This window comes from Misgurnus anguillicaudatus, chromosome 5 (assembly GCF_027580225.2).
Source record: "Misgurnus anguillicaudatus chromosome 5, ASM2758022v2, whole genome shotgun sequence".
Classification (NCBI taxonomy): Eukaryota; Metazoa; Chordata; class Actinopteri; order Cypriniformes; family Cobitidae; genus Misgurnus; species Misgurnus anguillicaudatus.
The window spans coordinates 38,257,290-38,285,026 of record NC_073341.2 but is presented as its reverse complement, the minus strand read 5'-3'; the positions used below and the strand labels follow the sequence as shown (position 1 = coordinate 38,285,026).

Below are 27,737 nucleotides of genomic sequence, written 5' to 3'. Positions count from 1 at the left end.
AGTCAGAAAATGTAGAATAAAGGATTTGTCCTTCACTCTGTGAACTAATGCAGAGCGCCCCCTTCAGGTCAAAATGAATAAAGCATCTTATTGATCTTGATCAAAATAATGCAGTCCAAAAGTGAGACACCACATTACATTTTTTTATGTAAGAGGAAGTCTCTGGATTTTGTGAAAATATAAAAACTAATAAAAGTTATTCCAAAAATCATCTTTATGTCAAACTGCTAACATAAACACAAAATCAAATCAAACAGATCCACAAATATGACATAATTAAATATTATTTATTTTTTGCTCATCTATGTACATCCTGTCGCAGTATCCCACATAATGTCACACGAAAGGAAATGTCAATGTATCCGATAGTAAACAATAACATTTATGGCACTCATAAATGCTCTTACACATTAAGTGCCATTTGTGGGAATTCACATCAGCACATCGTTCAGTAACATAAAGCTGCGCTTATACAAAGTGCTGCTACTCAAATGCTGTCGATTTAAACCACATCATGCAGATGTGACTTATAAGAGCACCCTAAAACAGAACAAATAAAAGACCATGAAATAAAATCAAATCATTGTAAGAAAAAGTAGACAAGCTAAATGTTTTGGTGTAGGAAGTAAGCAGGATTGGAGAGAACTGAAAATTATTGTTGAAGATTGATGTCTAAATCTTTGGGTCCAATGCTAGAGAAATGTTAATATAAGTGCTGGAAGAATGAGCGTAAATACATAAGCAGTCATCTATCACATAAATACCAGAAAAATCCAAATGAAATCCTTCGTATATCAAGTATATAGCTGTCACTCCAATCACAACAAAACATGAGACTGCAATTTTTTTTGGAGTTCAGAAATGTTCAAGCAAAGTCTTTCCTTAATTCCTCTTCAAATGCATTTAAACAAATCTTGCAGTCTATACAAACATTTCAATCCTATTTTACTTGACTTTGTATCTATGCTGTAAGTGATAGACCAATGAAGCACTCATGTTTGTGCTCAGCATCTGCAAAACCAAACCTCTCTGTAAAGCTTTGTATTCTGCTACACAATGAATCTGGAAGAAAGAAAGGCACGCGCCCCGACATCATCATGACATCACAGACGATGCTGTCCTGTAACACAACACTCACTGCTGCTGTGATTATAAACTCGGTCTCATCTCACAACTTGGATTCATCTCTATGCAGTGTAAAGGACCAACACAATGCTATATCAAATCACACCAGCAAAAACAACAGCTTGCCACTACAATGCATGCACCCTTAGTATCTGTAGCGTCTTACTGCTATTGTTTGCTACAGACCATTGTTTAATGTGCATGGGAGCATTTATTGTGTAAAATCTTTTTCTGTGTCATTTTCATCTCTTTCTCTTTTTCTTAGCACTCGAGACCAATGCTGGCCAGCAGGAGCTCAAGGGCACTGAGTTTCTGGTTGGCCTCCTCGATGGCGCTGTACGTCTGAACGTTGCTGGCGATGTGGAAACGGATCTCATCCACTAGAGGGATCGAATCAGTTTCCTGCCTGGCGGCCACATTCCCGGCATCTTCTCTGATCATATCTGCAAACTCAGGTCTTTCCACAAGCTGAAACATACATGCGAGAAATATAAAATTATGCACAAGAAAATTGCATTTAATTATACTATTGCTACAGCACAATATTGCATTGTAACGTTTTAAAAACCTTTTTTTTATAATATTAATAATAATTATTAAACACTAAAAATAACTACAGTACGGTGCCCCTAAGGGGACATGGAGCAAAAATTAAATAAAGTTTAGTTTCGCGTGCGCAAGTGAAACCTCCGCATGCTCACGTCAAACCTTCGCGTGCTCACGTCAAACCTTCGCGTGCGCACGTCAAACCTTCGCATGCAAAACTGAGCATGCGTGACGTGAGCATGCAAAACTAAACTTTAAAAAAAATTCTGCACATGAAGGTTTCGCGTGAGCACAGGAAACTAAACTTTAGATTTTTTGTACTCCAATGTCACCTTAGGGGCTCGGTACTACGGCGAGTAAAGCTGCAACTTTTTTTGCTTGAAGACAAACAAAAACTTGCATTCAAAATTGTTTCTTTACACCGAACCGCAATGGTACATTTACAAACTATGTTACGATCAGAGATTGCAACTTTAAAGGTAGGGTGGGCAATTTTCGGAGAGGATTTTTTGGAGAGGCTAGCCATACCAAGATAGCTTTGAAAGCATAAGAGAGGGGCTCCAAAGCCACACCTCCTTCAAAGCACATGAGCCCTGCTGTTATAAATTTTCTCTTTCTTCATAGTCTTTTTTTCCAAATTTTTGCTTTTTCGTCTGTTTGCTTTTCATTCTTGCATTGTCTGCATGCCATAGTGAAACGTGGAGGTATGCAAATACATAGTTTGACAGGCCAGCAGGAGATCATATCATTGCATTCTGACCTAAAGCAATGACTGGACGAACCTTTTAACAGTCCTGTGCCTTCACACAGAAAATATATATTTATATACAAAAATTTAGACCTTATATTGGTATGTAATTAAATTTTATTTTTAAGTATAACAAAATGGTTTCTGAATATGAATCACCTACACGCTCTTTAAGAAAGTAAATTAAATTTGCATGCATTTTGATTAGTAATGTTGCAGTATTGTGAGCTTATACCACGGGTCTGTTGAATGCTGCATTCTGATTGGCTAAGAAATGTTCTATGGGTGTGGATTATTTTTCTGTAAACCGCACACCTATCTTTTCAAATGTCTTAAAAATAGGCACCAGAGCAATTTTTGTGGTAACCGTGGTATAAGCGGAATAATTGACTCCGGTCCTTTGAATTATTTGAAAATAATTCCGCTTCGCGTCGTGCCGCATTACCACCTTGGTGTGCATTATTTTCTTATAATTCAATGGCCCGTCGTCAATTATTCCTTACATCATTCATGTAAACATGAAACATACAGTTTTTGTAATGTACATACTCGTTCAATAATCTTGGCCATGTATTCTGTGCACTGGTCTTCCAGACGCGAGAGCCGGAAAAGTTTTGCCGTCTTCCACACTTGCAGCACGTTTTCCTCATTGAGCAGAGCAGCCAGAGTTCTGCCGCACAGACGCTTCAGACCGGGCAACAGGTACATATCAGCTACGCACAAAACCTCATAGACGTTCTCATGAGACAGCTGGAACACAGTGACAGAGTCTTAAATACATTCTGTGTGTATATATAATAACATTGACTCAAACCCCAGTCAAGTCCGAACAGATACAGCTCATAAAGTACAGCATAGATCTTCAACAAGGAGTCTGGGGCCCCTTGGGGGTCTGTGGTGGTTTTTGTGGGGGTCCTCCAAAATATTTTTTGGACAAAATTTAATTTGGCAAACAAAAAATGCAGTAATAGGCTAATAGTGGAAATGATTTAAAACACTCCCAGTTTAAAATCTATTCAGTACATTTAAAATATTATGTATTGTAGTGTTAACAGTTCAGTATATATCTGCGTATACAAAAGATGCTAATTTTAATATCGTTGTAACATAACCATCATAACAAAGTATGAAAATCCAGTCCTAATTTGATACATGAACTGGGGGTCCTTGCTTTTCCTCTCTATCCATTGATAGTTCACCCAAAAAAAAATGTTTTGTCATTGTTTACTTGCCCTCAAGTTGTTTCGGGCCTGTATGGGTTTCTTTGTTCTGCTGAATACATGAAGATACTATGGAAGTAAATGGTGCCCCAGATCTGTTATTAACGTTTTTCAAAATATCATCTTTCGTGCTCAGCAGAACAGAGAGGTTTTTGCACGTTTGGAGCAGCTTGAGAGTAGGTAAATGAACGATTTTAATTTTTCGGTGAAATATTCCATTGAGATTGAAAACGCTTTCCTGCTGCATCTTAACGGCAATCCATATTTGCGCTATTATCCACCAGGTGGCACTTTTTCTCAACTTATAAAACACACAGGCATCCACTGATCCAAAAGCAGTAAAAACAATGTGCATGTTTTGATCATCGTTCTGAATCTGATCTCTAACAAAAGTTTACAAAAATGCAATTAACAACTTAATATTGTATGTTTATATATTTAAAAAAAGAAAATTTTCTATAAAGCATTAAACTTTTGTGAAAATCATAAAAAATGCTTGCGCTGGCTTGCAACTTTTTAAAAAAAATCTAGCGGGGGAAGAGTTAAGTAGGGCTGGGCAAAAAAAAATAGATTTTTTGATTAATCTTTTTTTTTCACATGGTCGATTCAAAATCGATTCTCAAAGGCCACGAATCGATTTTTTTTCCATATTTATTTCCGCAAACATTAAATGTAAGATTACGTTAATCTAATTACTAGTCTTACTTAAATCTACACTAGATGTCAACCTCTTTTTTGCCTTGCGCGATGTTACCAAGGAGCGAGAGGCGAGCCTGTCATTCATTCATTCATTGCTTAAAATGGTGGTTTCAGGTGCTTCATCGACGTTAATGCCACCTTTACAAAAGTGAGAGGTATGAAAGCATTTTAGATTTCGCAAGCAAGACGACACGATAGTGTTGTGGCTTTTAACCTCTTAAGCGTCACCCCACCCTATTGAGTTAAATCTACACTCTTGGAGCTTTCAAACAATATACAGTTTGTCATGATTAGATAAGAATTCATATGCAAACATTGAAGTAAATGTAGTCGTCCTGCTGGTGGGACAGTGACATTTAGCAGAAAATAAATGTTTTGAGGCACACTCTCTTCATAAATGAATCAATTACTCTCCCTACATAATTTATTTTATAAAACACTGAAAATATCTGTATTCTAGAGGCTTCGACCTTTCCAAAGATATATAGTTTGTCACGATTCAATAAACATTTACATCCAAAATATTGAAGTAAAGTCAGGTGTTCCTCAGGAGGAACGGTGACCGTAAAAGGGTTAATATATTTTTATTAATTACCCACTTGTAAACTTCTTCTGTTCACTGTTCTTTTTTTATAAATATAGTACTTGTATTAAATCTATATTCATTGAGTTGAATCGAGAAGAGTATAAAAATTGATCAGAGAATCGGAATCGAAAATCAAACCAAGAATCGAAATCGAATCTATCTGGAACATCTGAATCGATACCTAGCCCTAAAACTAAACACTTTGACAAAATAAGTGACTTTATGTATATTTACATTACTTTTATGCATTTGGCAGATGGTTTAAAGTGACTTACAGTCCATCCAAGGTAATTATGAAACATAATCCTCCATTTAAAAGATTTGATGATAGAGTTACATGTCAGTGACGTTGTGTGCATGTACCTGAGTGTTGTCGCTGTAGATGTAATAGAGGATTCTAGTAAACAGATCATGTGACACATCATGCAGGGTGATCACAGGAGTACCAGGATGAGCCTGCAGTGTTTCACCTTCACTAAAGTGATCTTCCAGCAATGCCTTAAAATAATCACTGCGTCCACAGAAAAATGCCTGCATGCACAAACGCAAACAATGTTTAACAAGCATAAAATAGCTCTTTTTAAATCTATCGCAAACACTAAACTTTCATTTTAAATTTACAATTATAATATTTTTATTCCTTTACTCTGATAGGATAGTAGTTTTTGACAGGAAAGTAGAGGGCGGAGAGAAGGGGAACAGGATCTAGAGCCGGGAATGTCGGAGTGCTTTGGCACAATTGTTCTTTCTCATTTACTTATCGTGACTTTTTTAAGACTTTTAAAAAGGAAGATGAAGGAGAAGAAGCGATGGGTAGGATGATAGGATCTCAGGTCATCCGAAGCGCTGTTGTGCTGCAATATGTGAGGAGTGCTGACCACATCTCTGACATGATTACCATACTGTTAACAAACACTGGCCTTGTGACACAGGAAATCATATCCATCCACCCGGAAGCAGATGTCAGGATAACTCGGAAAACTGTCAGTTAGGTCGAAAGGAAGCTGACCATATCCAACCTACGGGAACAAACAGAAAACTCCCAAAATTAACAGGGGATCACAGGGTAAAGATTTTGTTTTGCTGGGGTGGTTGGGCACTTGTTCACATTAGTACCTGGTCAAAACTTATTCTATCAAATATATCAAAATCTAAATAAATATATAAAATATAAAAAATATATAAAAAAGTATATATATATATTATATATATATATATATATATATATATATATATATATATATATATATATATATATATATATATATATATATATATATATATATATATATATATATATATATATATTAAATAAAATAATAAAATAATTACACACAGTGCACACACAAATATAATCCATAAACAAACTTTTTTCGCGATTAATCTTTTGACAGCCCTAATTTATATCAGCAAAATTTGCAATAAAATTCAATAAATCTCCCCAAAAAAGTCTGCAATGCTCGATCAAACAAAAATAAATTAATGATGAAGCAAATGAATATACAGGTCACAGCCTCACCCTTAGTTCATCTGGAAGAGCACTGTCAGCCAAAAGAGCCATCCCATCCTGAAGCTGAAAGTTGTGAGGGTCTAAAGTCAACACCTTTACACATGTGCCCGGCTTACTTGACACTTAGAGAAAGAAGAAAAAAATTACATACATGTCAAACACCCTGTTTATAACTCACATGACTCGATTCTGAAGCGTGTGTGTTGTGCAAGTTGACTGGATCCTCACCAAACTCATACACCTGTTTGCACTTCACCTCCAGTTCTTCAATGAGCTCGCTGATCTTGCACTGTTTGGCCAGACGCTTACAGTCCTCTACATAATTCACATCGATGTCCAAACGGCCTGCAAATGAACCACAGAGATAAAAAGTCTGACGCTCGTGACACTGAACTCTGGAGACTTATGAGCATTGAGATGTGATGCTCACCAGTGTAGAAATACTGCAGGATTGCGGCGAACGCAGCAGGATTCACCTGCAATAAGCAAAACAGAAGTGGATCATGTTTGTTCTTCATTAAACTGAAAAACCGTTGCATTAAAGCCATCCAGTGATTAGTAAACAGACACCTAGTTGAATCTGTTAGCACAGTCGATCAAAAGGTGCTTTGCTAACATGTGGGTGAAGTGAAACAGCGCATACCAGTGGATGTTTAAGAGGAATGGCACTCTTTCCCTTCCACTTGGTCTCCAGCATGTGAGCGAAATATTCGGACCGGGCGCTCAGGACACAGCGGTGGGCTTTGAACATCTCTCCGTGCACCATAAACGTCACATCACTGTAGTTACCCTGCTCCAAAAGTCTAAAACAAAGCAAACAATCAATCAGGGACTTTGGGAATGACAAATTGTGTTTTTGTGCGTAGGTCTTACGTCTGTAGGAACTGGTCGTAGTAATCTCTCTGCATAGCTTTAGCTGTGATACGCTTGTACTCCTTGAGCAGGCAGCGGATGGGGTCGCTCAACGCCCCGTACAGGCAGCGCTCGCCGTCAAACGTGTTCGCCTCGCATTTTGCCCCTGCCGTGGCAAAGACAAGCATAAATCAAAAGGGTGTGTGGATATCATTTTGGAGATGTAGTGTATACTGATGAAGAACGCAGCGCTTACCGTTGGCGAGCAGGTATTGCACCAGTTCTTCATGTCCACAGAGACATGCATAATACCTCAAGACGAGACAGAAGATATAAACAACACTGACGTACATCAAAGACAATAGAAATGAAGACACTTACAGAGGTGTACTGTCCCATTTATCTCTGATGTTCAGCTCTACATCCCTCTGCTCAACCAGATACCTGAAGAAGGTGGGAGATTTTTAATAAACGAAGCAAAGAGATCAGATGCATCATCACATGCTTACATACAGTGTTGTGCATACTGTGAAAAATCTGCAGATGAAGTACACTAACTGTAGTATGTGGGGCCTGCGCAGTAGCAGTATGTTATCTCTGACACTCACATGCTTTTGCTTTTAAATCTGAGGCCATGCAGGATCACATCCACAAGATCTTAACGTAGCTACAGACCTTACTGAAACTACACAGACCTCGTACATTAAGTTATGTATGCATATACAGTATATAGAGACAATATAGGTCAAGTGCATTGTTTATTTGTGAATACAAAGTATCTATAGACTATATAAGGTATGCACTTTGAGTTGAACATGCATATACACAGTATATAAAGAGAATATAGGTCAAATGCGTTTGTTTAGATGTGAATATCAAGCATCTATAGACTATATAGGGTATGCACTTTGGGTTGAGAAAGCATATACAGTATACAAAGAGAATATAGGTCAAGTGCATTTGTTTAGATGTGAATACAAAGTATCTATAGACTATATAGGGTATGCACTTTGGATTAAGCATGCATGTACAGTACAGTATATAAAGACAATATAGGTCAACGACATTTGTTTAGATGTGAATACAAAGTATCTATAGACTACATAGGGTATGCACTTTGGATTAAGCATGCATGTACAGTACAGTATATTAAGACAATATAGGTCAAGTGCACTTGTTTAGTTGTGAATTCAAAGTATCTATAGACTATATAGGGTATGCACTTTGAGCTGAACAAGCATATACACAGTATATAAAGACAATATAAGTCAAGTGTGTTTGTTTAGATGTGAATATAAAGTATCTATAGACTATATGGGGTATGCACTTTGGGTTGAGCATGCATGTACAGTATAAAGAAACTATATATGACATGTGTTTGTAAATGTATTTACAGTATCTCTACACTATAGTGACCATGCACATTTGTGTAAATATGAATATTCATTATCTAAAGACGTATATTTAGTTACAAAAGCATATCCATTACACGTTTAAATACACAGTGCATAGGAAAGGATAGCTGTTATATCTGTTAATACTTGCTTCTCTATGGGTTAGGGTTAGGTCGCTTTCATAAGCACGTAGTATAAGTGAGATACTATTATAGGCTATGCACGTTGAACTTGAACTGATGCATGAGACCAAAACAACAACAAGTCCATCGTGATCAGACCTGACTCTGGCAATGTCGCCCTTTCTGCAGCTTGAAAACAAATCAAAAGCGTCCATCTGCGCGGTGATAAAGATCCTCTGAAATGCATTGAAACGGCCTGTTTAACAGGCTACAGACACCGATGGTTCTGGAAAAAACAAGCTGAAACTCCTTTCTGGGCCGACTGACGATGTCTGCTGTCTCTGTAAGTACTTACGAAACGTAAACAGGAAGTGCATTTGTCCACGCACAGCTGAGTTTTGACGAAGTCCCTTTAAGGGAAGTCACGTCACTCGACGGCCATATTTGACGCCTCCGGGCAGTCATAAGAGACCGAGTCCTATATACTTAAATGGGGATAAACTGTTATCTTTAAAATCGCGTGGTAAAGTCATAACAAAACATTTTTTCCGACAAATAATTAAACCAGGCATCAACTGTACCATAACTTGTGTTTCTTAAACTCAAATTTCGCCAAAAACACTGTATTTCACAAGTTGATCAAGCTACTGCGCATGCGCAAAGGCTGACAAGTGCTCAGCAAAGCTCTGAACAGAAACCCTTCTCCAAAGAATCGTAAACGGAGATTTTTTCATTTTGTACTCGTATTTATTTGGGGCCTTAATTAGGAAAATGTTTATTTTAATTTTTTTAGGAAAAATGTATTATCCGGACCTCCTCGACTGGGAAAGAAATGCAGAGAATAAGCATCATCTATAGTCTTTGGTTTTGAATGCGTACAGCATGCGCCCTCTTGTGGTGTGCTGTGAAATATACAAGTGCTGTTTTAGCGCCCTCTTGTGTTGTGTTGTCGAATATTAAAGCGTAGTTTTATTTATTTATTTATTTATTTATTTATTTATTTATTTATTTATTTATTTATTTATTTAGATAGATAGATAGATAGATAGATAGATAGATAGATAGATAGATAGATAGATAGATAGATAGATAGATAGATAGATAGATAGATAGATAGATAGATAGATAGATAGATAGATAGATAGATAGACCTAAACCCTGTCCGGGGAACTTCCCCTATATGTATATACATAAAAAACTAAGGCACCCTCTTGTGGTGTGTTGTGGAATATTAAAATCGCTGTTTTATTAGCGCCCTCTTGTGGTGTGTTGTGGAATATTAAAAGCTATGAAAAATCTGTGTAAATATGTATAAGAAATAATGAATAAATAGCAGGCTATGGCAAAAGAGTATGCACAGGTTATGGAGACAGTATGTAGAGACTATTGGACTATTGGGCAGTTTTTTTCTATTCCACAACACACTACAAGAGGGCGCTAATAAAACAGCGCTTCTATTCCACAACACACCACAAGAGGGCGCTAATAAAACAGCGCTTTTCTATTCCACAACACACCACAAGAGGGCGCTAATAAAACAGCGCTTTTAATGTTCCACGGCGCACCGCGGGAGGGCGCCTTGGTTTCTTGTTTGTGTTCATGTGGGGGAAGTTTCCCGGACAGGGTTTAGGTTAATCCAGGACTAGGCCTTATTTGTATATAGCTAATTAAAGTAGTTTTTACAAACTACTTGAGTTTATTTACACATATTTTTCATATTTAATTGCACATTTGCCAATTTGCACAGTCCTACTATCTATCTATCTATCTATCTATCTATCTATCTATCTATCTATCTATCTATCTATCTATCTATCTATCTATCTATGAATTCACTTATGAATTTAGTTGTTTGTTAATATGAAATTAATTAATAAATAGAATTGTAAGAAAACAAAAATACAACTTGGAACTTATTTTAATAAATTATCATTTAAAATAAAAAATAAAAACATATTTTAAACAAAATAAATGAATTTTGGGCATAAATAGATAGGTTTGTTATAAGTCTTCCAGCTTAATATTGCTGCTCTGTTCTCCTGGTCTGGTTGTTTGTATTTTTCAGCTGGTCATGCAGCAAAACCACAAACCAGCTCAGGCTGTTTTTCCCCGTTTCATAATATGTAGGAACAAAGAGCACAATATGTCAGTGAAAGCCTAAAGTAAAATCACTTTAAGCATTTTTTGAACAAATACCTTGTCAAAGTATTGCTATGATCATAGGCTAACAAAAATGTTATGGTATGTCAGAAATGTTGGGACTAATATATTGTGACATGTTAAACAGCAGCTTCGCTTGCTTGTCATTTTTGTGTGCGTGACCCTGTCTGGATGCAGAGATTGTTTGCTTTGCACATGTGTTGTTTGTGCTGAACAGGTTTTCCACAGAGAAGAATGCTGAATTTTTCTTATTTATACACAAAGACACACCCCCACCTGTATGCACACAAGCCACCTGCAACTAAAAAGACAAAACAGCCAGCTTCTCTGGAAGTACACCATTTCATCTCTCCATACACCGTGTCTCTCTCTCTCTGTCTCTCTGGTCATGAGTGTCTACAGGAAAAGAGGGTCCAGCTTTAGCAGCTGGTCAGTGGGCTCAGCTCCTTATCTTGGAGCACAGATACCCCGTCAGGGTAACTCCTATTTTGGCTTTGCGGATATGTCAACGATTGGGGTTCCCATCAAGGCAGTGTCCATTAACAGGAGTCTTTTAACTCCAATGAGTGTTCAGCTGGACCCCACATTACAGGCTGTGCGAATCCAAGAGAAAGAACAGATCAAAGCTCTCAACAATCGCTTCGTCTCCCTTATCGACAAGGTGAGAAATAAACTTTTTCCTTTGCAATACATTATTGAAAATGTATTTAGTTTTAAATGTACAGGTGCATCTCAATAAATTATAGAATGTCATGGAAAGTTCTTTTTTTTCCAGTAATTTAAAGGGGACATTTCAGAAGACTTTTTTCAGATGTCAAGTGCATTTTTGGTGTCCCCAGAGTGCATGTGTGAAGTTGTGGGTCGAAATGTCATATGGATCATTTGCTGCAGAATGTTAAAATTGCCACTTTGTAGGTGTGAGCAAAAATGTGTAATTTTTGGGTGTGTCCTTTTAAATGCAAATGAGCTGATAAAATGCCAACACTGATCACCATCAATTGTGTTGTCAATTATTTTCTCTCTCTATCTCTGCACTAAATGGCAGTGCCGGTTGGATAGTGCAGATTAAGGGGCGGTATTATTATAATAAGATCCCCTTCTTTCAAATTTTAATTACCTATTTTTTCACATGCTTGCAGAGAATGGTTCACCAAAACGGAGTTACTGGGTTGATCTTTTCACATTTCTAGATTGATAGCACTAGGGACCCAATTATAGCACTTAAACATGAAAAAGTCAGATTTTCAGGATTTTTCCCTGTTAATCCGAATTGTGGAACTAATGTATAAAATGAATTCAATGTACACAGACTGAAGTACTTTGTCTTTTTTCTTTTAATTGTGATGATTTTGGCTCACATTTAACAAAAACCCATCTCAACAACAAATTAGAAACTTTCATAAGACCAATAAATTTTTTTATTGAATTGTTGGCCTTCTGGAAAGTATGTTTATTTACTGTATATGTACTTAATACTTGGTAGGGGTGTTTTTGCTTTAATTACTGCCTCATTTCAGGGTGGCAAGGGGAGAGTTTCTCATTCTTTCGAACAAAGTGCAAATGCTTTTGGACATGCATCAATTGCTTTCATACAATTCTCTGCTGTTTTATAAAATTATCATTTGCTTATGTCATGTCAGTCAAAATTAACTATACTTGTGAATGCTGAATAGTCATTCCATATAAAACTAAAAGTCCTTATTTTTTTAATTGCTTGAGTCATTACCTACAAAAATGTTGAACAAATTATCAAAATCATTTTTTTTAAATCATTTTCTCCCCAAAAATGTCTCCTAAATCGATCAATTTCTGAAATTATGTGGCCAGACAGAAAGGAATGTCTGGATGTGCAAGAATGATTACAGTACTATGTTGTATGTTCAGTTCCAATATGTACTGCAATATTGTTCACAACTGTGTGCACAACTGTGAAACATACATATTCAGTGTCTTGTACTCAGTACCTCACTAAATACAATAATGTGTAACTTTACTGTATTTTTCAAATAGCTGTGCAAATAGTATATAGTGCTGCTGTCTTGAGCATTTGCAGGTAGTGTCACCAAGATCAGATTTTTTTGCATTGAAAAACATTTATAAAACATGATTAAGCCATTTAACTATCTTGTTCATAAACAATGGTGTCAGTACTTTTCATTTTGATGACACTGACACTTTCATTGACATGAAAACTTGCTTTTGAGGAATGAATTATCTATTTTGAGCAAGTGACATGCTTTTGCAGGTTATCATCTAGATTTTGCAGTTTGTACTAATTGTTTTGAGAACTGCATTGACTGTTGTGCAAATGTGGGTGGTGATGTGAAAAATGCACCAATGTGACTTAGAAAAACTGCAAATATGAGTGAGCATTTTAACATTTAGCCTTTAGAGTCAATAATAAAACCTATTTGCTTGCAAACATGAACAGCATTGAAATTAGAGGAGAGGAAATAAATAAAATGTCTTTGATATCTAAGTTGTTTCTTCTTGAGAGCAATCAGATTAAATAAACGTGTTGCTTAAATATTCTCCTCTGATTTCTTTCCTGAAATTAAAACCCCCCAAAATCTTGCACATGTGTCTAAAGTTTCACAGTGTCTCAAACTGTTTTTTTTTTGCCAAAGACCGAAATCCAGATACTTTCTTATAAAAATCAGTTCTTGAATAAATCGGAATATTTTGAATTATATTATACATGCATTCTGTGGCTCTGTGCTCTAACTGTGTGCTAACTATTATTTATTTATTTTTCTAAATAATATCAAAGGAGAATAACTGTCTTTTTCTGTCAAACACATGCATAGGTGCGTAAACTAGAGCAAGAGAACAAGATGCTGGAGACTAAGTGGCAGCTGCTACAGAACGAGTCTAAACCCGAGTCTAAACTTGATCAGATGTTGGAGTCTTACATCAGATCTCTGAGAGCACAGCTGGACCTTGTGAAGAATGACAAGCAACACCTGGAGATAGAGCTTAAAAATGCTCGTGCACAGGTGGAGGAAGAAAAGCAAAGGTTATTAACATGACACATCACCTTTAGTAATAAAGCTCCTCTATAGCTCAGTAGTAAAGCATTGCATTAGCAGCACAAAAGGTCATGGGGTCGACAAAACACATATACTTAATACATAACACATATATGTCTTGCAAAAAAATGCATGTCTTGTGATACACTGTAAGTTGTTTTAGATAAAAGCATCCAGTGTTCGAATTATGTCAAAGATCACAGACCATTTGACAAAAACTATATGGTGTGTGTAACGTTCACACAGGTTTGAAGATGAGATCAACAATCGAAACAGATCTGAAAGCGAGTTTGTTCTTCTGAAAAAGGTAAGACAGAAAATGAAATAGCATCAGGGTACAGATGGTGATGTCAGATGCTGCATGCATTACAGATACATTTGATGCTTTCCCGTTCTGCAAAGTTATTTGCAAGATCATCCGCACAGCTAACAAGTGAACGTGTGCGTCTCTGACAGGAAGTTGACTCAACTTACTTGTATAAAAGAGCCATGGAAGATAAAATTGCAGGACTCCAGGGGGACCTGAAGTTTTTAAGGAGCTTCCATGAGCAGGTACATTGAGACGGTCTACACATATCTGTCAAACATCCATCAGAGGATCTTGTATAATCTCTATCTTTATCTCTCTTCATGTAGGAGCTCCGTGAGCTGCATGCTGAAGTAAAGGACATGTCTATCGTGGTGCAGATGGACAACAGCAGGCAGCTGGACATGGAAAAGATCATTGCTGATGTAAAGAGCCAGTATGAGGAAATATCAACACGCAGCCGTCAAGAAGCTGAGTCCTGGTATAGGAGCAAGGTGCTCAGACCTTTACATCTCAGTAAAATTGTTGAAAACTCTAATGAAGATACTTATATCACCAGAGTGTTTTTCTCTATTTTAACTTTACGTATGTGTATATCTCTCTTTACTTTGTTTCCGCAGTTTGACTTGATCTCCTCACAGGCCGATCAGTACAAAACTGAGCTGAGCAATAATAAAAGCACAATTGCTGATTTGAAAAGACAGATTAAGAGACTGCAAAGTGAGATAAACTCAGCTGTATCACAGGTAACACTCATCACCATGGCAACACAGCATCCAGATAGATAACTTTACAATCACGAGTAGTACTGTAGTGTGACTGCACCGGTTGTAATTTTTTAAAATCACATTGTAGCGTGGCAACGTGGAGGGGGAAATCAAAGAGGTGGAGCGTAACGGAGGGGAGGCGGTGCTTGATGCGAAACAGCGAATCAAAATGCTGGAAGAAGCACACCTGAAAGCCAAACAGAACATGGCCAAACAGCTTCGTGACTACCAGGATCTGATGAATGTCAAACTGGCTCTGGATGTAGAGATCGCCACCTACAGGAAACTACTGGAAGGAGAAGAGAACAGGTTCAACTTAAAGCTTAGACTAAATCATTTACTGAGATGAATTGAATGCTTAAAATATTTAAAGTGTTTTATTTGACTTTTAGTATTTATTTGATTACTTTTACTATAGTACTTCATACTATTACTATGCTTTTCAATGTATTGCCATATATTTATTTATATTACTATGGGGTGGTTTCTCAGACAGGGATTATCCTAGTCCCAGACTTAAATGGATGTTTAAGTTTGCTTATTTAAAAAACATCTTGCCCTGACATATCTTAAAGGTGCAGTGTGTAAATTTTAGCGGCATCTAGTGGTGAGGTTGTGAATTGCAACCAAAGGCTCAGTCCACTGCTCACCTCTAGCTTTTGAAACGCATAGAGAAGCTACGGTAGCCGTCACCGGACAAACATGTAATCTTTGGAGACAACTTAGTAAAAAAAGTCTGTCCGTTAAGGGCTTCTGTAGAAACATGGCTGCACAAAATGGCGGCTTCCATGTAAGGGGACCCTCGGTGTATGCAGATAAAAACATCTCATTCTAAGGCAATAAACACATAACGGTTCATTATGAAAGGTCTTTATACACCCCTGATAATTTAGTTTTGTAAATTATTTTGCATTTCTGTCAAGAGATCCTTCTAAAAATTACACATTGCACCTTTAACATATATCAGTCTCAATGTTTTGTCTCAAAATGCACATCAGTAATGTCTTTAATATATGTTTGTAAAAACATCTAATGTCTAAAATAACTAAGGCCTATGGATTAATCTAAACCCTGTTTGGGAATCTGCCCCTATATAAATTACGAATGAACCAAAATAAGTGTTCGAAAAGATGTAAAATCATCTTGCAGATAATAACTCCACATATGTGTTGTCTCTCTCATCAGGCTTGAATTCAATGTGAACATCTATCCAGTTCATAAACGCTTATAAACATCAACAATCTGACCTGTGTACACATTTACTCAACGGATCCTCGGTAACACAATCTCTGGTTTTTCCTCTTTGCTGGATGATGACATCAGAGATCCAATAACAGAGAACAGAAGAAGAAAAGACGAGATGATGCATAACAATGAATAAATACTTTCATGTTTTTCTTTCGAAAACCCACGTTCTTATTTCTTTCAACAGACACATGCATAAATATATAGAGATAATAACAACACGCTATTGTTAACTTCTTATGAAAAACACATAGGGCAGTCGACTGTTATTTTGCTCTAACCGCAGGGTTTCATGTAAGAATGGCAATTACCATTATACTTCTCAAGAAGAGTCATCGCTGCAGGCCATAACATCTTTGGCATGTAAGTTTATATACTGCAATCCTGTCCTGATTGAAATAAAAACTGGTTTGATGAGTTTTTTTTTAACTGATGGGAACAAACCCACTTAAGACTTTAACATTCAAACACCTTTACAAAAACTCACAGACAACCATTATGAAAATAACATGATACAAACACTGACTGAGTGATAAACATATTCAGACCGACAAAATAGAGAAAATATACTAGTAGCTAATTCACCAAAAAACTTGATCAAATGTATAATATAAAACAATGGCAAAGACTTGGATGCGCCCTGCAAATGAATAATGAGCTGCTATGACGGCTTTGTGTCGCTAGAGGGCGCGCGTGAATTATTTCCTTGTTTCATTATTTACATTTGGTTGTAAACGCATGCCAATCGAATCAGACCGAAATTATACTTTAATCTATATACAAGTGTGTTTGCAGAGTTTTTTGTGTGATTCTATAGTGTTTATCCTCGATAAATACGTATATTTTTGGATTAGGATGACATGCAGTAAGATTGTTTAACTTAGATGAAGTGAATGATGAACGTGTGACTACAGCTGCAGCACAAGTTTATAGAAGAGAATCTGAATCTGGCTCGGTTTAATTAGGTTTTTGGGAAGTGCAATTCATCGGTTTATTGCACACAAAAGCACTTTTCATCCGCCCATCCAGCGTCGAAGATCAAACAACCATTTGCAGGTATATGCAACAGATCACAGTCACTGTATTGAAGAAGATCACACTATGCAGCAGCAAACTTCTGAGATCACACAAGGTGAGCAAAAACATTCACTGAACTTGAATCAACGTTTACTGGAATAAGTTAGAAACCGCGTTATTCGTCTGTTTTGCCCCCGACCACTTTACATTATAGATGTTACGTCACAGTTACGCAGAGACTACAGAGATTACTTTAAAAAAGTATTATCGCTTTTATATTCATTAAGTAAGTCATATGCTGCCGTTTCAGCGTATACAATACAATATAATATAATATAATGTATATAATTAATACATAAACACGCACATTAAAAATCAACAGTCTGACATCACAACTGGTAAAATTGCAAAAAATCTATATTATATATTGATACCACACCTCTCATCCGGGTACTGCGACTGATTTTGACCGGCGCTACTTTAATGTGTAATGTATCACTCCGCTCATTTTTTTCTCATATAAACAAAAATTAGTTTGCAAATGGGCTCATAAAATATTTTAAATTAATATTTTTTTGCCTACTTGTATATTCGCACGTCAATGAGACATTTAATCTTCACTTTTAAATCCTACCCTGATTTTGTGCTCCTGTATCATTGCGTTAGTAGTGCAAAAGATTATGGGCTCGTATGCCTTATAATGGACTGTGTGTGGTGTCACCTTGGATAAAAGCATCTGTCAAACGGATACATATAAAATATACCCTTCAAGATGATACAAGACCCCCTTATATAATAATAGTGTTTAGTGAGAGTGTAGTGATGTAGAGCAATATTAAAGGGGACATATCATGAAAATGACTTTTTCCATGTTTGAGTGCTATAACCCCCAGTGCTTCTATCAACATAGAAAATGTAAAAAAAAAAGATCAACCCAGTAACTTAGTTTTGGTAAACCATTGTCTGCAAGCATGTGAAAAAATAGGTCATTGAAATTTGGCTCCTCTTGTGATGTCAGAAGTACCTCCCCTTACTATCCAACCACGGCACTGCCATTTAGTGCAGAGATCAGCTTATTTGCATTTTAAAGGACACACCCAAAACGGCACATTTTTCCTTATACCTACCAAGTGGCAATTTAAACATGCTATAATAAATTATCTATATGGTATTCTGAGCTAAAAAAAACTTCACATATGCTATTCTAGGGACACTAAAGTTTTATTTAAAATATTAAAAAAGTCTTGTGAAATGTCCCCTTTAAAGGTGCAGTGTGTAATTTTTAGAAGGATCTCTTGACAGAAATGCAAAATAATTTACAAAACTATATTGTCAGGGGTGTATAAAGACCTTTTTATAATGAGCCGTTATGTGTTTATTACCTTGAAATGAGTAGTTTTTATACACATACACCGAGGGTCCTCTTACGTGGAAGTCGCCATTTTGTGCTGGCATGTTTCTACAGAAGCCCTTAACGGACAAACTTTTTTTACTAAGTTGTCTCCGACAATGACATGTTTTTCAGTGGCGGCTACCGTAGCTTCTCTATGCGTTTCCAAGGCGAGGGGTGAGCAGTGGACTGAGCCGTTAGTTGCAATTTGCAACCTCACCACTAGATGCAGCTAAAATTGACATACTGCAATTTAATGTGTATTGTCCTGTTTTCACAGATGTGCAAGAGGTGCATAAGGACGTTCTGAGAAACTCTGTGCTGAATTCATGTCTGCCCAATTCGCTTTTAGGAGGCCAAACAGTGTGTGAGGTGATCGGGAGACACCAGTTCACACCTGTCTCGGTGCGAGCGTGTAAGAAAGTATCTCCTGTTAATCGAGGAGATTGGGAAACTTTAGATGATGTCATATCTCGAGACTTCTCTCCTGGATCTGAAGGATGTAAAGTGCTTCTCTATGGTGGTGTTGGAATTGGTAAGACTACAGCAGTGGAGAATATCATTTGGGATTGGGCGTCTGGCAGATGTCTGCAACATTACACGCTATTGCTTCGCATGTGCGTCAAGGAGCTGAGCACTCTCGAAGAGAAACCAGAGAGTCTTCAAAACTTCTTGACCCGCACGCACGCTCATCTCTCTACAGAGAGTATTGCTGTCATCCTGAAGAGACCTCAGTCTCTCCTCCTTGTGTTTGACGGGCTGGATGGCTTCAAGAACCTTCTGTCCACTCCTCCATCTTCTTCTAGTCTTATCTGTGATGCACAACAAGAAGCAACAAGCTCCGTATTATTGTGCAGTCTGGTTAACGGCTCTCTGCTTTCAGGTGCTTCAATGCTGGCTACGTCCAGAGAACCACTCACCATCGAGTCATGGAAGAGTTTTGAGATGGTCGGGTTCTCCCAAAACCAGAGGAGAACATTTTTCCAGCGGTTTTTCGATGATGAAAGCCAAGCGGAGAGACTTTTTTGGCACAGCGAGCAGATGTTGGGAGTCTCCGAACAGTGTTTCTGTCCGGCTTTCTGCTGGATACTTTGTAATGTCTTCAAAACTCAGTTTGAGAAGAAAGCAACCCTACCCGAGACCCTTAGCCATCTCTTTGGTATTGTTACACACACGCTCCTGCAGAAACAAACGCTAAACGCAGAGCAAACGAAAGAGCTCGTGTCTGGTTTGGGTAGACTCGCCCGTCTTTGTTCAGCCAATACTGTTTGCTCTTACAGTGATGTCATATCCTGCGGCATGCAGCCTTTTTTATGCTCCTCTGTGCTTTCTGATTTTCTGTACAGCAGTGGTGATGTCACTTCTCCTGATAGCACGTTCTCCTTTCTGTCTCCTTTGATGCAAGAGTTCTTATTGGCCGCTTCCTTTTATATCGACCAATCAGAGAACGGGGGAAAAGAGATTTTAAACGAGCGCCCTGCACTGTATTACACATTTCTGGCAGGATTGTCAGATCCAGGTCAGTGTAAAGAGATGGAAGACTGTGTGAGCACTTTTGATGAAGGTCAAATCTCAAAATTCTTTCAGTGGTTGATGGACACTGCTTCCACGATGCTATGTGGTTATGATCAAGAAAAGCATTTCCATATTTTTTATCTTCTGCAACATGCGCGCAAGTCTTCTCTGGTCAAAGATACACTCAGCAAGAGTCAATGGAGGCATATCAGCTATAATGAATTGCAAGAGGTGGATTGCATAACGCTGTCATATGTAGTGAGTTGCATGGGAGAGATGGAATATATGAACTTATACAGTGCAGAACTTACAGAAGAAAAGGTTGTGAGACTCGTCCCAGCATTACGGCTGTCGAAGAGCATTAATCTGTCACAGAGTCGACTCAGTTTGGCAGTCACCTCTCACTTGTCGACAGCGCTGGCAGAGGGCCGGGCGACCACGCTGGATTTTTCCCACTGCAAACTGGAAGAGGGAGCGTTCAAGATCCTCTGTCACAAACTCTCACAAACTAAACTGGAGCAACTCCAGTAAGTACATTTTGGGAATGCTACATGATACAGATCGGGATCAGACCCATAGCCTACTTTGAAAACTTTACAGTAGCTCTTGAAACAGTTTAATTTTCAATACATCCACATATCCATATAAAGTAGGGTGACCATACGTGCCATTCTTCCCGGACGCGTCCTGGACAGGATTTCGGGTGTGTCTTCCGGAAGTCGTATTTGTCGACCCCATACATCATAGAGGATTATTATTATTACAGAAAAGCAACCATTACATTTTAAGGTAAGAATGAACCTACGATTGAATGTGTTATGTTTAACTGAATGGGGTGTGTGGTCAACAAATACGACCGAAATCCTGGCCAGGAAGCGTCTGGGAAGAATGGCACGTATGGTCACCCTATTAAATCTAAATTAAATTAAGCTGAGATTTATCAACTTTAGTTGAATTCATAAAGATATCCCACTATAATGTCAAACTAGTCAACCACTAAATTAAATGAATATTCCACCTTCATAAAAAAATCCAGATGATTTACTCGCCCTCATGTCATCCAAGTAGTTTGTCTTTTTTTTTTTTAAGAAATTAAGTTTTTTGAGGAAAACAGTCCCGGATTTTTCTTCATATAGTGGACTTTAGTGGAACTCAACAGTTTACAGTTTTAATGCAGTTTCAAAGGAAATAAACAATCCCAAATGAGGAATAAGGGTCTTATGTCTTGTTGACTGAAACATCGCATCATTTTAAATTATGTCAGCAGCTCTTAGCAACTTTTTTGGTAGGCTTGAAAATATTTTCACCCAGCGGGGATTAGTTAGTTAGTTAGTTAGTTAACTAACCCCTCATGTGTAGAGCACTAACAATATGAAAACCGCTAATGTTAGCCTAATTCTTGCCCTAGTTTTAAATAGGCTACAAACTGATGATTTTTGGCTGCCAACAAAATTAATGTGCCTGTCTTATGAACCAAAATACATTTTGACACACATTTTTTGATATCATTAATATTTATTGAATAAGGTCATGTCAAAGATTAAAATCATAATAAAATTAATGGGTAAAATCAGACTATAATGCTCATTCTCAGAATCAGATTTTAAGACTTTAGTATGGTTTTTACAGAGTGGGTCACATGTAAAAATGTTTTTTTTGTCATAATTATGCTGCTTTTTCTCACATATTTGGGTGATTCTCACGAAACCATTGAAACACCACGGCACTAATGATTTTAGCTTAAAAGTGTGTAATATAGTAACATTAAAAAGCATCAGAATTAACACAATACTGTGTTCTACCTTGCACAATGTGTGATTTCAACATAAGAATTTATAATTGGAAATTTTATCTCATTTTCTGCTGAAATTCTCATTACCGCAATGTGTCCGGCTGTGTTTGAACATGCGTTATGTTGTAATTTAATCAAATTAACACAAAAATATTAAGAAAAAAAATAAATGGATGTTTTGCTAGACTACTTTAGATGACAGAAAAAATATTTACTGAATATTCATGTATAATAATAATGAAGAAAATTTAGGAAAATGATGTGTCCATGCTTGATGTTCTCATCCTCCGCAACACTTTTTGAGAACAGTTTAAGCACACATACAGAATTTTAATAAAGTTTGATTTTGAGTGACCAAGCACATGGACCAGTTACTTCAAGATGGCTACCAGGTAAGATCATTTTTTTTACAGTTAATTTGAAATATTGTCTTGTCAGAATGCTTACACGACATTTTGATTATCATTACCGCAACAGATGCTTATTAAATGTTAATTTAATTCATAGAAGCATAATACTTTGATTTTAAATGCATGTGCAGAATCTCCGAATTATGTTCTTTCAGGTTTGTCATGTCATTTTGAAAATATGTCAGTGTTGATGTTTTCTCACTGTTGCGGTAATGAGATTTTTTAGGACTATTTTTTTAAATTATGTTACAAAAAGTGTTAAATGATAAGTAAAAGTTTTTAAATTAATGTTCCCATTTACTCCAGACTTTGTTTTTCAATGTCTGGTGGGAAAAAAAAAAATTTAAGCAATTTTTACATTTTCATGCTTGACATTTTTAAAACCAAGTTTTCGTGAGAATCACCCATTTAGATATTTGTATCCATTTATTATTGAACTATGGTTAGATGTGGGATGAATAGTGTAGATACCTGTTTATTATAGACAGATATATAAACAATATCCACTTCAAGTATATCAACAAAATAGTATTGAAATATTTGCTTGCAAACGTAATTTTTCGCGAGTGTTACAACTAACCTCCTGCCTGTTACAATTAACCCTATCTATGGGGTAAGTTGTAACGTTTGCCCTTCTGTCATGTTTGGTGTAATTGTTTAAGAATGGTAAGTACTAGAAACAAACTTCAAATGTTTATTTGTTGCAGAGATGTGTGTGTTGCTTGTGTAAAAATAAAATTAATCAAACTCAAATGTTTTTTGAATGATTGAGCCAAAACCAAAAAGCGTTAGGTTGTGCCCGCTCTCCCCTACATATTGTTTATTTATTTTTTGGCAAAAATGAAAATCTTTTTGCTATATAATAAGTTGAGATTGTGTATAGCCCTTTGAAGCTGCAATTTTAAACTGCATTGAAACTGTGCTCCACTATATAGAGAAAAATCCTGGAATGTTTTGTTCACAGAAATTTATTTATTTTCAACTAAAGAAAGAAAGACATAAACATCTTGGATGACGTGGGGGTGAGTAAATTATCAGAATATTTTTTTAATGAAAGTGGAGTAATCCTTTAACTTTACACATTATACTAAAGCATACAATGGTGTTAAATGCACAGATGTGGTTATCACTGATCTGGTTTGTGTGTTTAGATTGTGTGGATGTTCACTGACTTCTGGTGATTCTGAAGCGTTGGTTAAGTTGATCTCTGAAGGGTCTGAACTACGTGTGCTGGATCTGTATGGAAATAAACTACAGGATCATGGACTCATTCAGCTCAGTAGTGCCCTAAAGAACTGCAGACTACAGGAAATCAAGTATGCTCAAATACAGTACACTTTTCATATGATCACTCTTTTCTTCCAACAGGAAGCAGTACAACCCATCTCAATACCGGATGGGTACATGTACACTACTATCAAACGTTAAGGGGGTCACTTATTATTCTTAGAATAAAGGTGAACAGAGTTAACACACATGTAATTGTTGTGAATAAAATAAATAATTAGATCAATTATTTTCAAGTTTGCAGAAATGTACTCTTAGTTTTGTAGTGAAAAAAAGGAATAAGTCTGCCACTTAACTTCTTTCAAAAATAAAGAGATGAATTAAAACGTTTTTAGGGTCGGAAAATTTTTTTAGGCTCTGTTTACACCTGTTATTAAGATGCGCTTTGGTTGATCGAATCAGGATTGGTCGACTATAAATACAGTTGGAAATAAGGTGTATAACATTTGGAGCTCATCCAAGTGGAAAACGCATTCGACCAGATTACTTTTGTGTTGTTAAAGGTGCAGTGTGTTATTTTTAGAAGGATCTCTTGACAGAAATGCAATATAAGATACATAACTATATTATCAGTGGTGTATAAAGACCTTTTATAATGAACTGTTGTGTTTTTAATACCTTAGAATGAGACGTTTTTATCTACATACACGGAGGGTACCCTTAAATGGAAGTCGCCATTTTGTTTCTACAGAAGCCCTTAACGGACAAACTTTTTTTACTAAGTTATCTCCATTGATGACATGGTTGTCCAGTGGGGGGTGCCGTAGCTTCTCTATGCCTTTGGTGAATGGTGGACTGAAACGTTGGTTGCAATTTGAAACTTTACCACTAGATATACTATAATTTACACACTGCACCTTTAACGCTCATGTGGTTGAATGTGTTCGAACAGCTATGCAAGACTCTCCGCTTTTTGATTTAGGGGCGTATACCAAACATGCTTTACTAAAAACATTACTGGTATTCGTACTGGTATTACATTTATGCATTTTGAGGCAAAACAAAGGGCACGGATGTATTTTCAAATATGTCAGTGCACGTCGTTTTCAGTTTGGACAACTCTTACATTTATTTTAATCTAGGACTAGGCTAATCCCTGTCTGGGAAACCGCCCCTTAATGTTTGATATACTGAGTACAATGTTTTCAGTGCGGTCTAGTAAGTGAAGTGGCTGCTCTCCACCTCTTACATTTTTGTTTCATTTTATGGGCGTGTGAATGTGGCATGAACTTATTTCTTCCATTGCTCTGAAATATCAGAGAAAGCCCAAAACTTTGTGTAGTATGTTTACTAACAACACAAGCAGCGGTACTCTCATATAAATTACCATAAAGTCATTTTAGTGTTAATGCAAAATTTGTCTTTGTTTTTTATGTTCTGTAGTTTGGATTCATGCTCGCTGAGTGCTGCATCGATGCCTGCGCTGTCTGCGGCTCTGAGCAGCGGTTATTCAGACCTGAAGATGCTCAACCTGGGGAGAAACTCGATAGAGGATGAAGGGATGGAGACGTTGTCGCAAGCATTACAGACAGGACGCTGCGGCCTTAACAGATTGAAGTAACTATCTCACAAACACAGACACACTGTCAGAGGTTATAAAGATGTTCAGGTGACATACACACAGCGGCTTAGACTTTTACCGTACGCACTTAAAAACCTGTGATTTTTTGGAGGTATTTAATTTTTATAAGAATGGCACAGATACTGTCAAAAGACCTTAACTTTATGTATTAAACCTGAAACAATCATTGCTGCATTTCATTGAAACGTTTACACATTGTGTACGAGCACAATCAGAAATTCAGTGGAAATATGTAAAAAACAAAACATGAAATATGCACACACATGCTTGTTTAATGCCTCTGTTGTTATATTGTGTGAATAATCGTGTGGTCTTTATGACAGTCTGTACGACTGTGACTTGACCGACTCCTGCTGCTCCTCACTGGCAGCTGCCCTCCAATCGGAACACTGCTGTTTGACCGAGCTGGACCTGTCGGTCAATGAGATCGGCCAATCAGGAGGCATGCTAATATGTGAAGCACTGAAGATTTCTAAGTGCAGACTAGAAAAACTAGGGTATTCAACAGAACTACTTTTAACCTAATAATAATTTAATTTAAATTAAAATAAAGTGTTACATAAACATAGTGATAATAACATATTACAAAATGAAACTGAATGTTGATTATATATACCGAATGAATCAGTGTGTGTTTTGTTGTAGATTATCGAGATGTGAGCTCACTGAAGAGGTGTTTCGTGTGCTGGGAGACGTTTTGACGTCTGCTGAATCGAAGCTCATCAGTCTGTCAGCGGGATTGAATAAAGTGGGCGATGCTGGAGCCAAACACATTTGGAAAGCACTGAGGCACAAAAACTGCAAACTGCAACACCTGGAGTGAGTGACATTGATTTTAAAGATATAAATCACACTTTTTTTAAAGAACTTCTGGTCACAGCTTCATCTGCACTTGATGATGTGAATGTGTCTATGTTGTGTGTCTGTAGTTTGGAGATGTTGTCGCTGACAGACGCTTGTGTGGATGACTTATGTCAAGCAGTCGCAGCAAACAACACTTTAACATCGCTCATCCTAAAGAACAACGTCCTGACAGACGCTTCTATCCCACGATTGGTCAAATTAATGCAGGATTGTCCAATCATGAGCAAGCTCAAGTAAGTTTTCTCCATACATGTAAATACACTCTTAGAAAACTTCTATATGTTGTGTATGATAAATATGTGAAGGAAATGTCCATACATTTATTCTTTATCTTTGTTTGTAGTCTGCAGTATAATGACTTCAGTGAAGATTACTTTGAGTTGATGGACAGCTGCCCAAATATTGTTTATTAGAGAAATACACATGGACGCTTCTGTAAGAACGCTTTCTGGTGATACATTTCAATTATAACCAAAGTACATAATGTTTTGAATTTATGTCATTTTTATGCTAAATGTGTCATATTATTCACATAACTTAGAGACGCTTATACAATCTAGTGGATCTCTTTAGGCACAGAAATTATCTTAAAGGGGACATATCATGAAAATCTGACTTTATAAACATCCAAGAAACTTAGTTTTGGTAAACCATTCTCTGCAAGCATGTAAATAGGGCATTGAAATTTCGCTCCCCTTGTGATGTCAGAAGGGGATAATACCGCCCCTTAGTCTGCACTATCCAACTACGACACTGCCATTTAGTGCAGTTTTAAACTCATTTGCATTTAAAAGGACATATCCCAAAATAGTAGCAATTTTAACATGCTACAGTAAATTATTTATATGATATTTGAGCTAGAACTTCACATACGTACTTTGGGGACACCAAAGATTTATTTTACATCTTAAATAAGTCTTGTGAAATGTCCCCTTTAATAAACAATGTGCTAATTCAGGGGTTTTTAAACTTTTTTGTCAGCCAAACCCCATTCACCTAAATAATTTACTTGAAGTACCCCCTGCTATATACGTTAATATGTCAATAGTTTAATAGCACATTTGCATGTTTAACTTTTTTAATAGCACATTTGCAAAAACATTTATTTTTCATCTGTTTTAATGTTTTTATTTTATGCTGCACAGACAGACTGACAAATAACATTAAAGTACCATTGGATCGGTCAACTTATTATGCTTTCGCCAATTGGTGTGTGCAGCGCCTGATAAAGTTAAGTGCAAGGGGGCCCCCTAGTGGTTCGGGGCCCTATGCAACTTGCATACTTTGTGTATAGTGTAGGATTACAAATGTATAAAATGTTATATCTAGGTTCCAATGTAACAGTATATAAACTGAAAAAGTGATATATATTGTGTTTTACATCTTGAGGTAAAGATTATGACATTCTACAATCAAGTCAGGCAGCCCAGGTGGTTAAGACATTAACCTTTTGTCTTTATGCTCTTCCTGACTATTGGGAAGAGTGCCAAATTTAAGGTGATTGCTAAGCTCAAGGCACAACTGTGCCTTTGTCTTTATGCATTTGAAGGTATGGGCGATACAGTTAGGA

General features: G+C 36.9%; 3 protein-coding genes and 1 long non-coding RNA gene across 5 annotated transcripts; 2 read left to right on the top strand and 2 right to left on the bottom strand.

Annotated features, from left to right (window-relative positions):
• Window positions 1–266: 266 nt before the first annotated feature.
• abtb1 (ankyrin repeat and BTB (POZ) domain containing 1) lies at window positions 267–9,102 on the bottom strand. The gene is made up of 12 exons (XM_055168396.2): window positions 8,962–9,102; window positions 7,668–7,730; window positions 7,543–7,598; window positions 7,308–7,452; window positions 7,078–7,237; window positions 6,865–6,910; window positions 6,663–6,779; window positions 6,444–6,556; window positions 5,845–5,943; window positions 5,288–5,455; window positions 2,969–3,169; window positions 267–1,593 (listed from the first exon to the last, which is right to left on the bottom strand). Exons 1-12 carry the CDS (start codon window positions 9,015–9,017, stop codon window positions 1,387–1,389), a joined length of 1,431 nt encoding a protein of 476 aa, XP_055024371.1. The 5' UTR covers window positions 9,018–9,102; the 3' UTR covers window positions 267–1,386.
• On the top strand, window positions 9,011–16,624 carry LOC129414366 (keratin, type II cytoskeletal 8). Of its 2 annotated transcripts, none has more exons than XM_055168398.2 (9): window positions 9,011–9,145; window positions 11,365–11,623; window positions 13,770–13,978; window positions 14,238–14,298; window positions 14,448–14,543; window positions 14,628–14,792; window positions 14,919–15,044; window positions 15,154–15,374; window positions 16,251–16,624. In XM_055168398.2, exons 2-9 carry the CDS (start codon window positions 11,465–11,467, stop codon window positions 16,294–16,296), a joined length of 1,083 nt encoding a protein of 360 aa, XP_055024373.2. In that variant the 5' UTR covers window positions 9,011–9,145; window positions 11,365–11,464; the 3' UTR covers window positions 16,297–16,624. The 2 variants fall into 2 exon arrangements, with proteins under 2 accessions (XP_055024373.2, XP_055024372.2); XM_055168397.2 differs by having other exon boundaries at window positions 9,021–9,145; window positions 11,356–11,623.
• Window positions 15,219–16,702, bottom strand: LOC129414369 (uncharacterized). Its single transcript, XR_008634361.2, has 3 exons — window positions 16,622–16,702; window positions 16,313–16,371; window positions 15,219–15,354 (listed from the first exon to the last, which is right to left on the bottom strand). It is a non-coding gene; the product is annotated as an uncharacterized lncRNA (long non-coding RNA).
• Window positions 16,703–16,979: 277 nt separating this feature from the next.
• LOC129414364 (NACHT, LRR and PYD domains-containing protein 9) lies at window positions 16,980–27,531 on the top strand. The gene is made up of 8 exons (XM_073868136.1): window positions 16,980–17,442; window positions 18,998–20,759; window positions 23,586–23,750; window positions 25,105–25,278; window positions 25,627–25,800; window positions 25,949–26,122; window positions 26,233–26,400; window positions 26,511–27,531. Exons 1-8 carry the CDS (start codon window positions 17,412–17,414, stop codon window positions 26,578–26,580), a joined length of 2,718 nt encoding a protein of 905 aa, XP_073724237.1. The 5' UTR covers window positions 16,980–17,411; the 3' UTR covers window positions 26,581–27,531.
• The last annotated feature ends 206 nt before the right edge of the window (window positions 27,532–27,737 follow it).

Coding starts and splice junctions, on each gene's coding strand:
- LOC129414366 (XM_055168398.2), top strand. CDS start 11,465: ATGTCAACGATTGGGGTTCCCATCAAGGCAGTGTCCATTAACAGGAGT. Junction 14,544..14,627: donor TAAGGAGCTTCCATGAGCAG/GTACATTGAGAC, acceptor CTCTTCATGTAG/GAGCTCCGTGAGCTGCATGC. Junction 14,793..14,918: donor AGTCCTGGTATAGGAGCAAG/GTGCTCAGACCT, acceptor TTGTTTCCGCAG/TTTGACTTGATCTCCTCACA.
- abtb1 (XM_055168396.2), bottom strand. CDS start 9,017: ATGGACGCTTTTGATTTGTTTTCAAGCTGCAGAAAGGGCGACATTGCC. Junction 7,731..8,961: donor GGCGACATTGCCAGAGTCAG/GTCTGATCACGA, acceptor CACCTTCTTCAG/GTATCTGGTTGAGCAGAGGG. Junction 5,456..5,844: donor ATGATTTCCTGTGTCACAAG/GCCAGTGTTTGT, acceptor TTGTGCATGCAG/GCATTTTTCTGTGGACGCAG.
- LOC129414364 (XM_073868136.1), top strand. CDS start 17,412: ATGCAGCAGCAAACTTCTGAGATCACACAAG. Junction 17,443..18,997: donor AACTTCTGAGATCACACAAG/GTGAGCAAAAAC, acceptor CTGTTTTCACAG/ATGTGCAAGAGGTGCATAAG. Junction 26,123..26,232: donor TGCAAACTGCAACACCTGGA/GTGAGTGACATT, acceptor GTGTGTCTGTAG/TTTGGAGATGTTGTCGCTGA.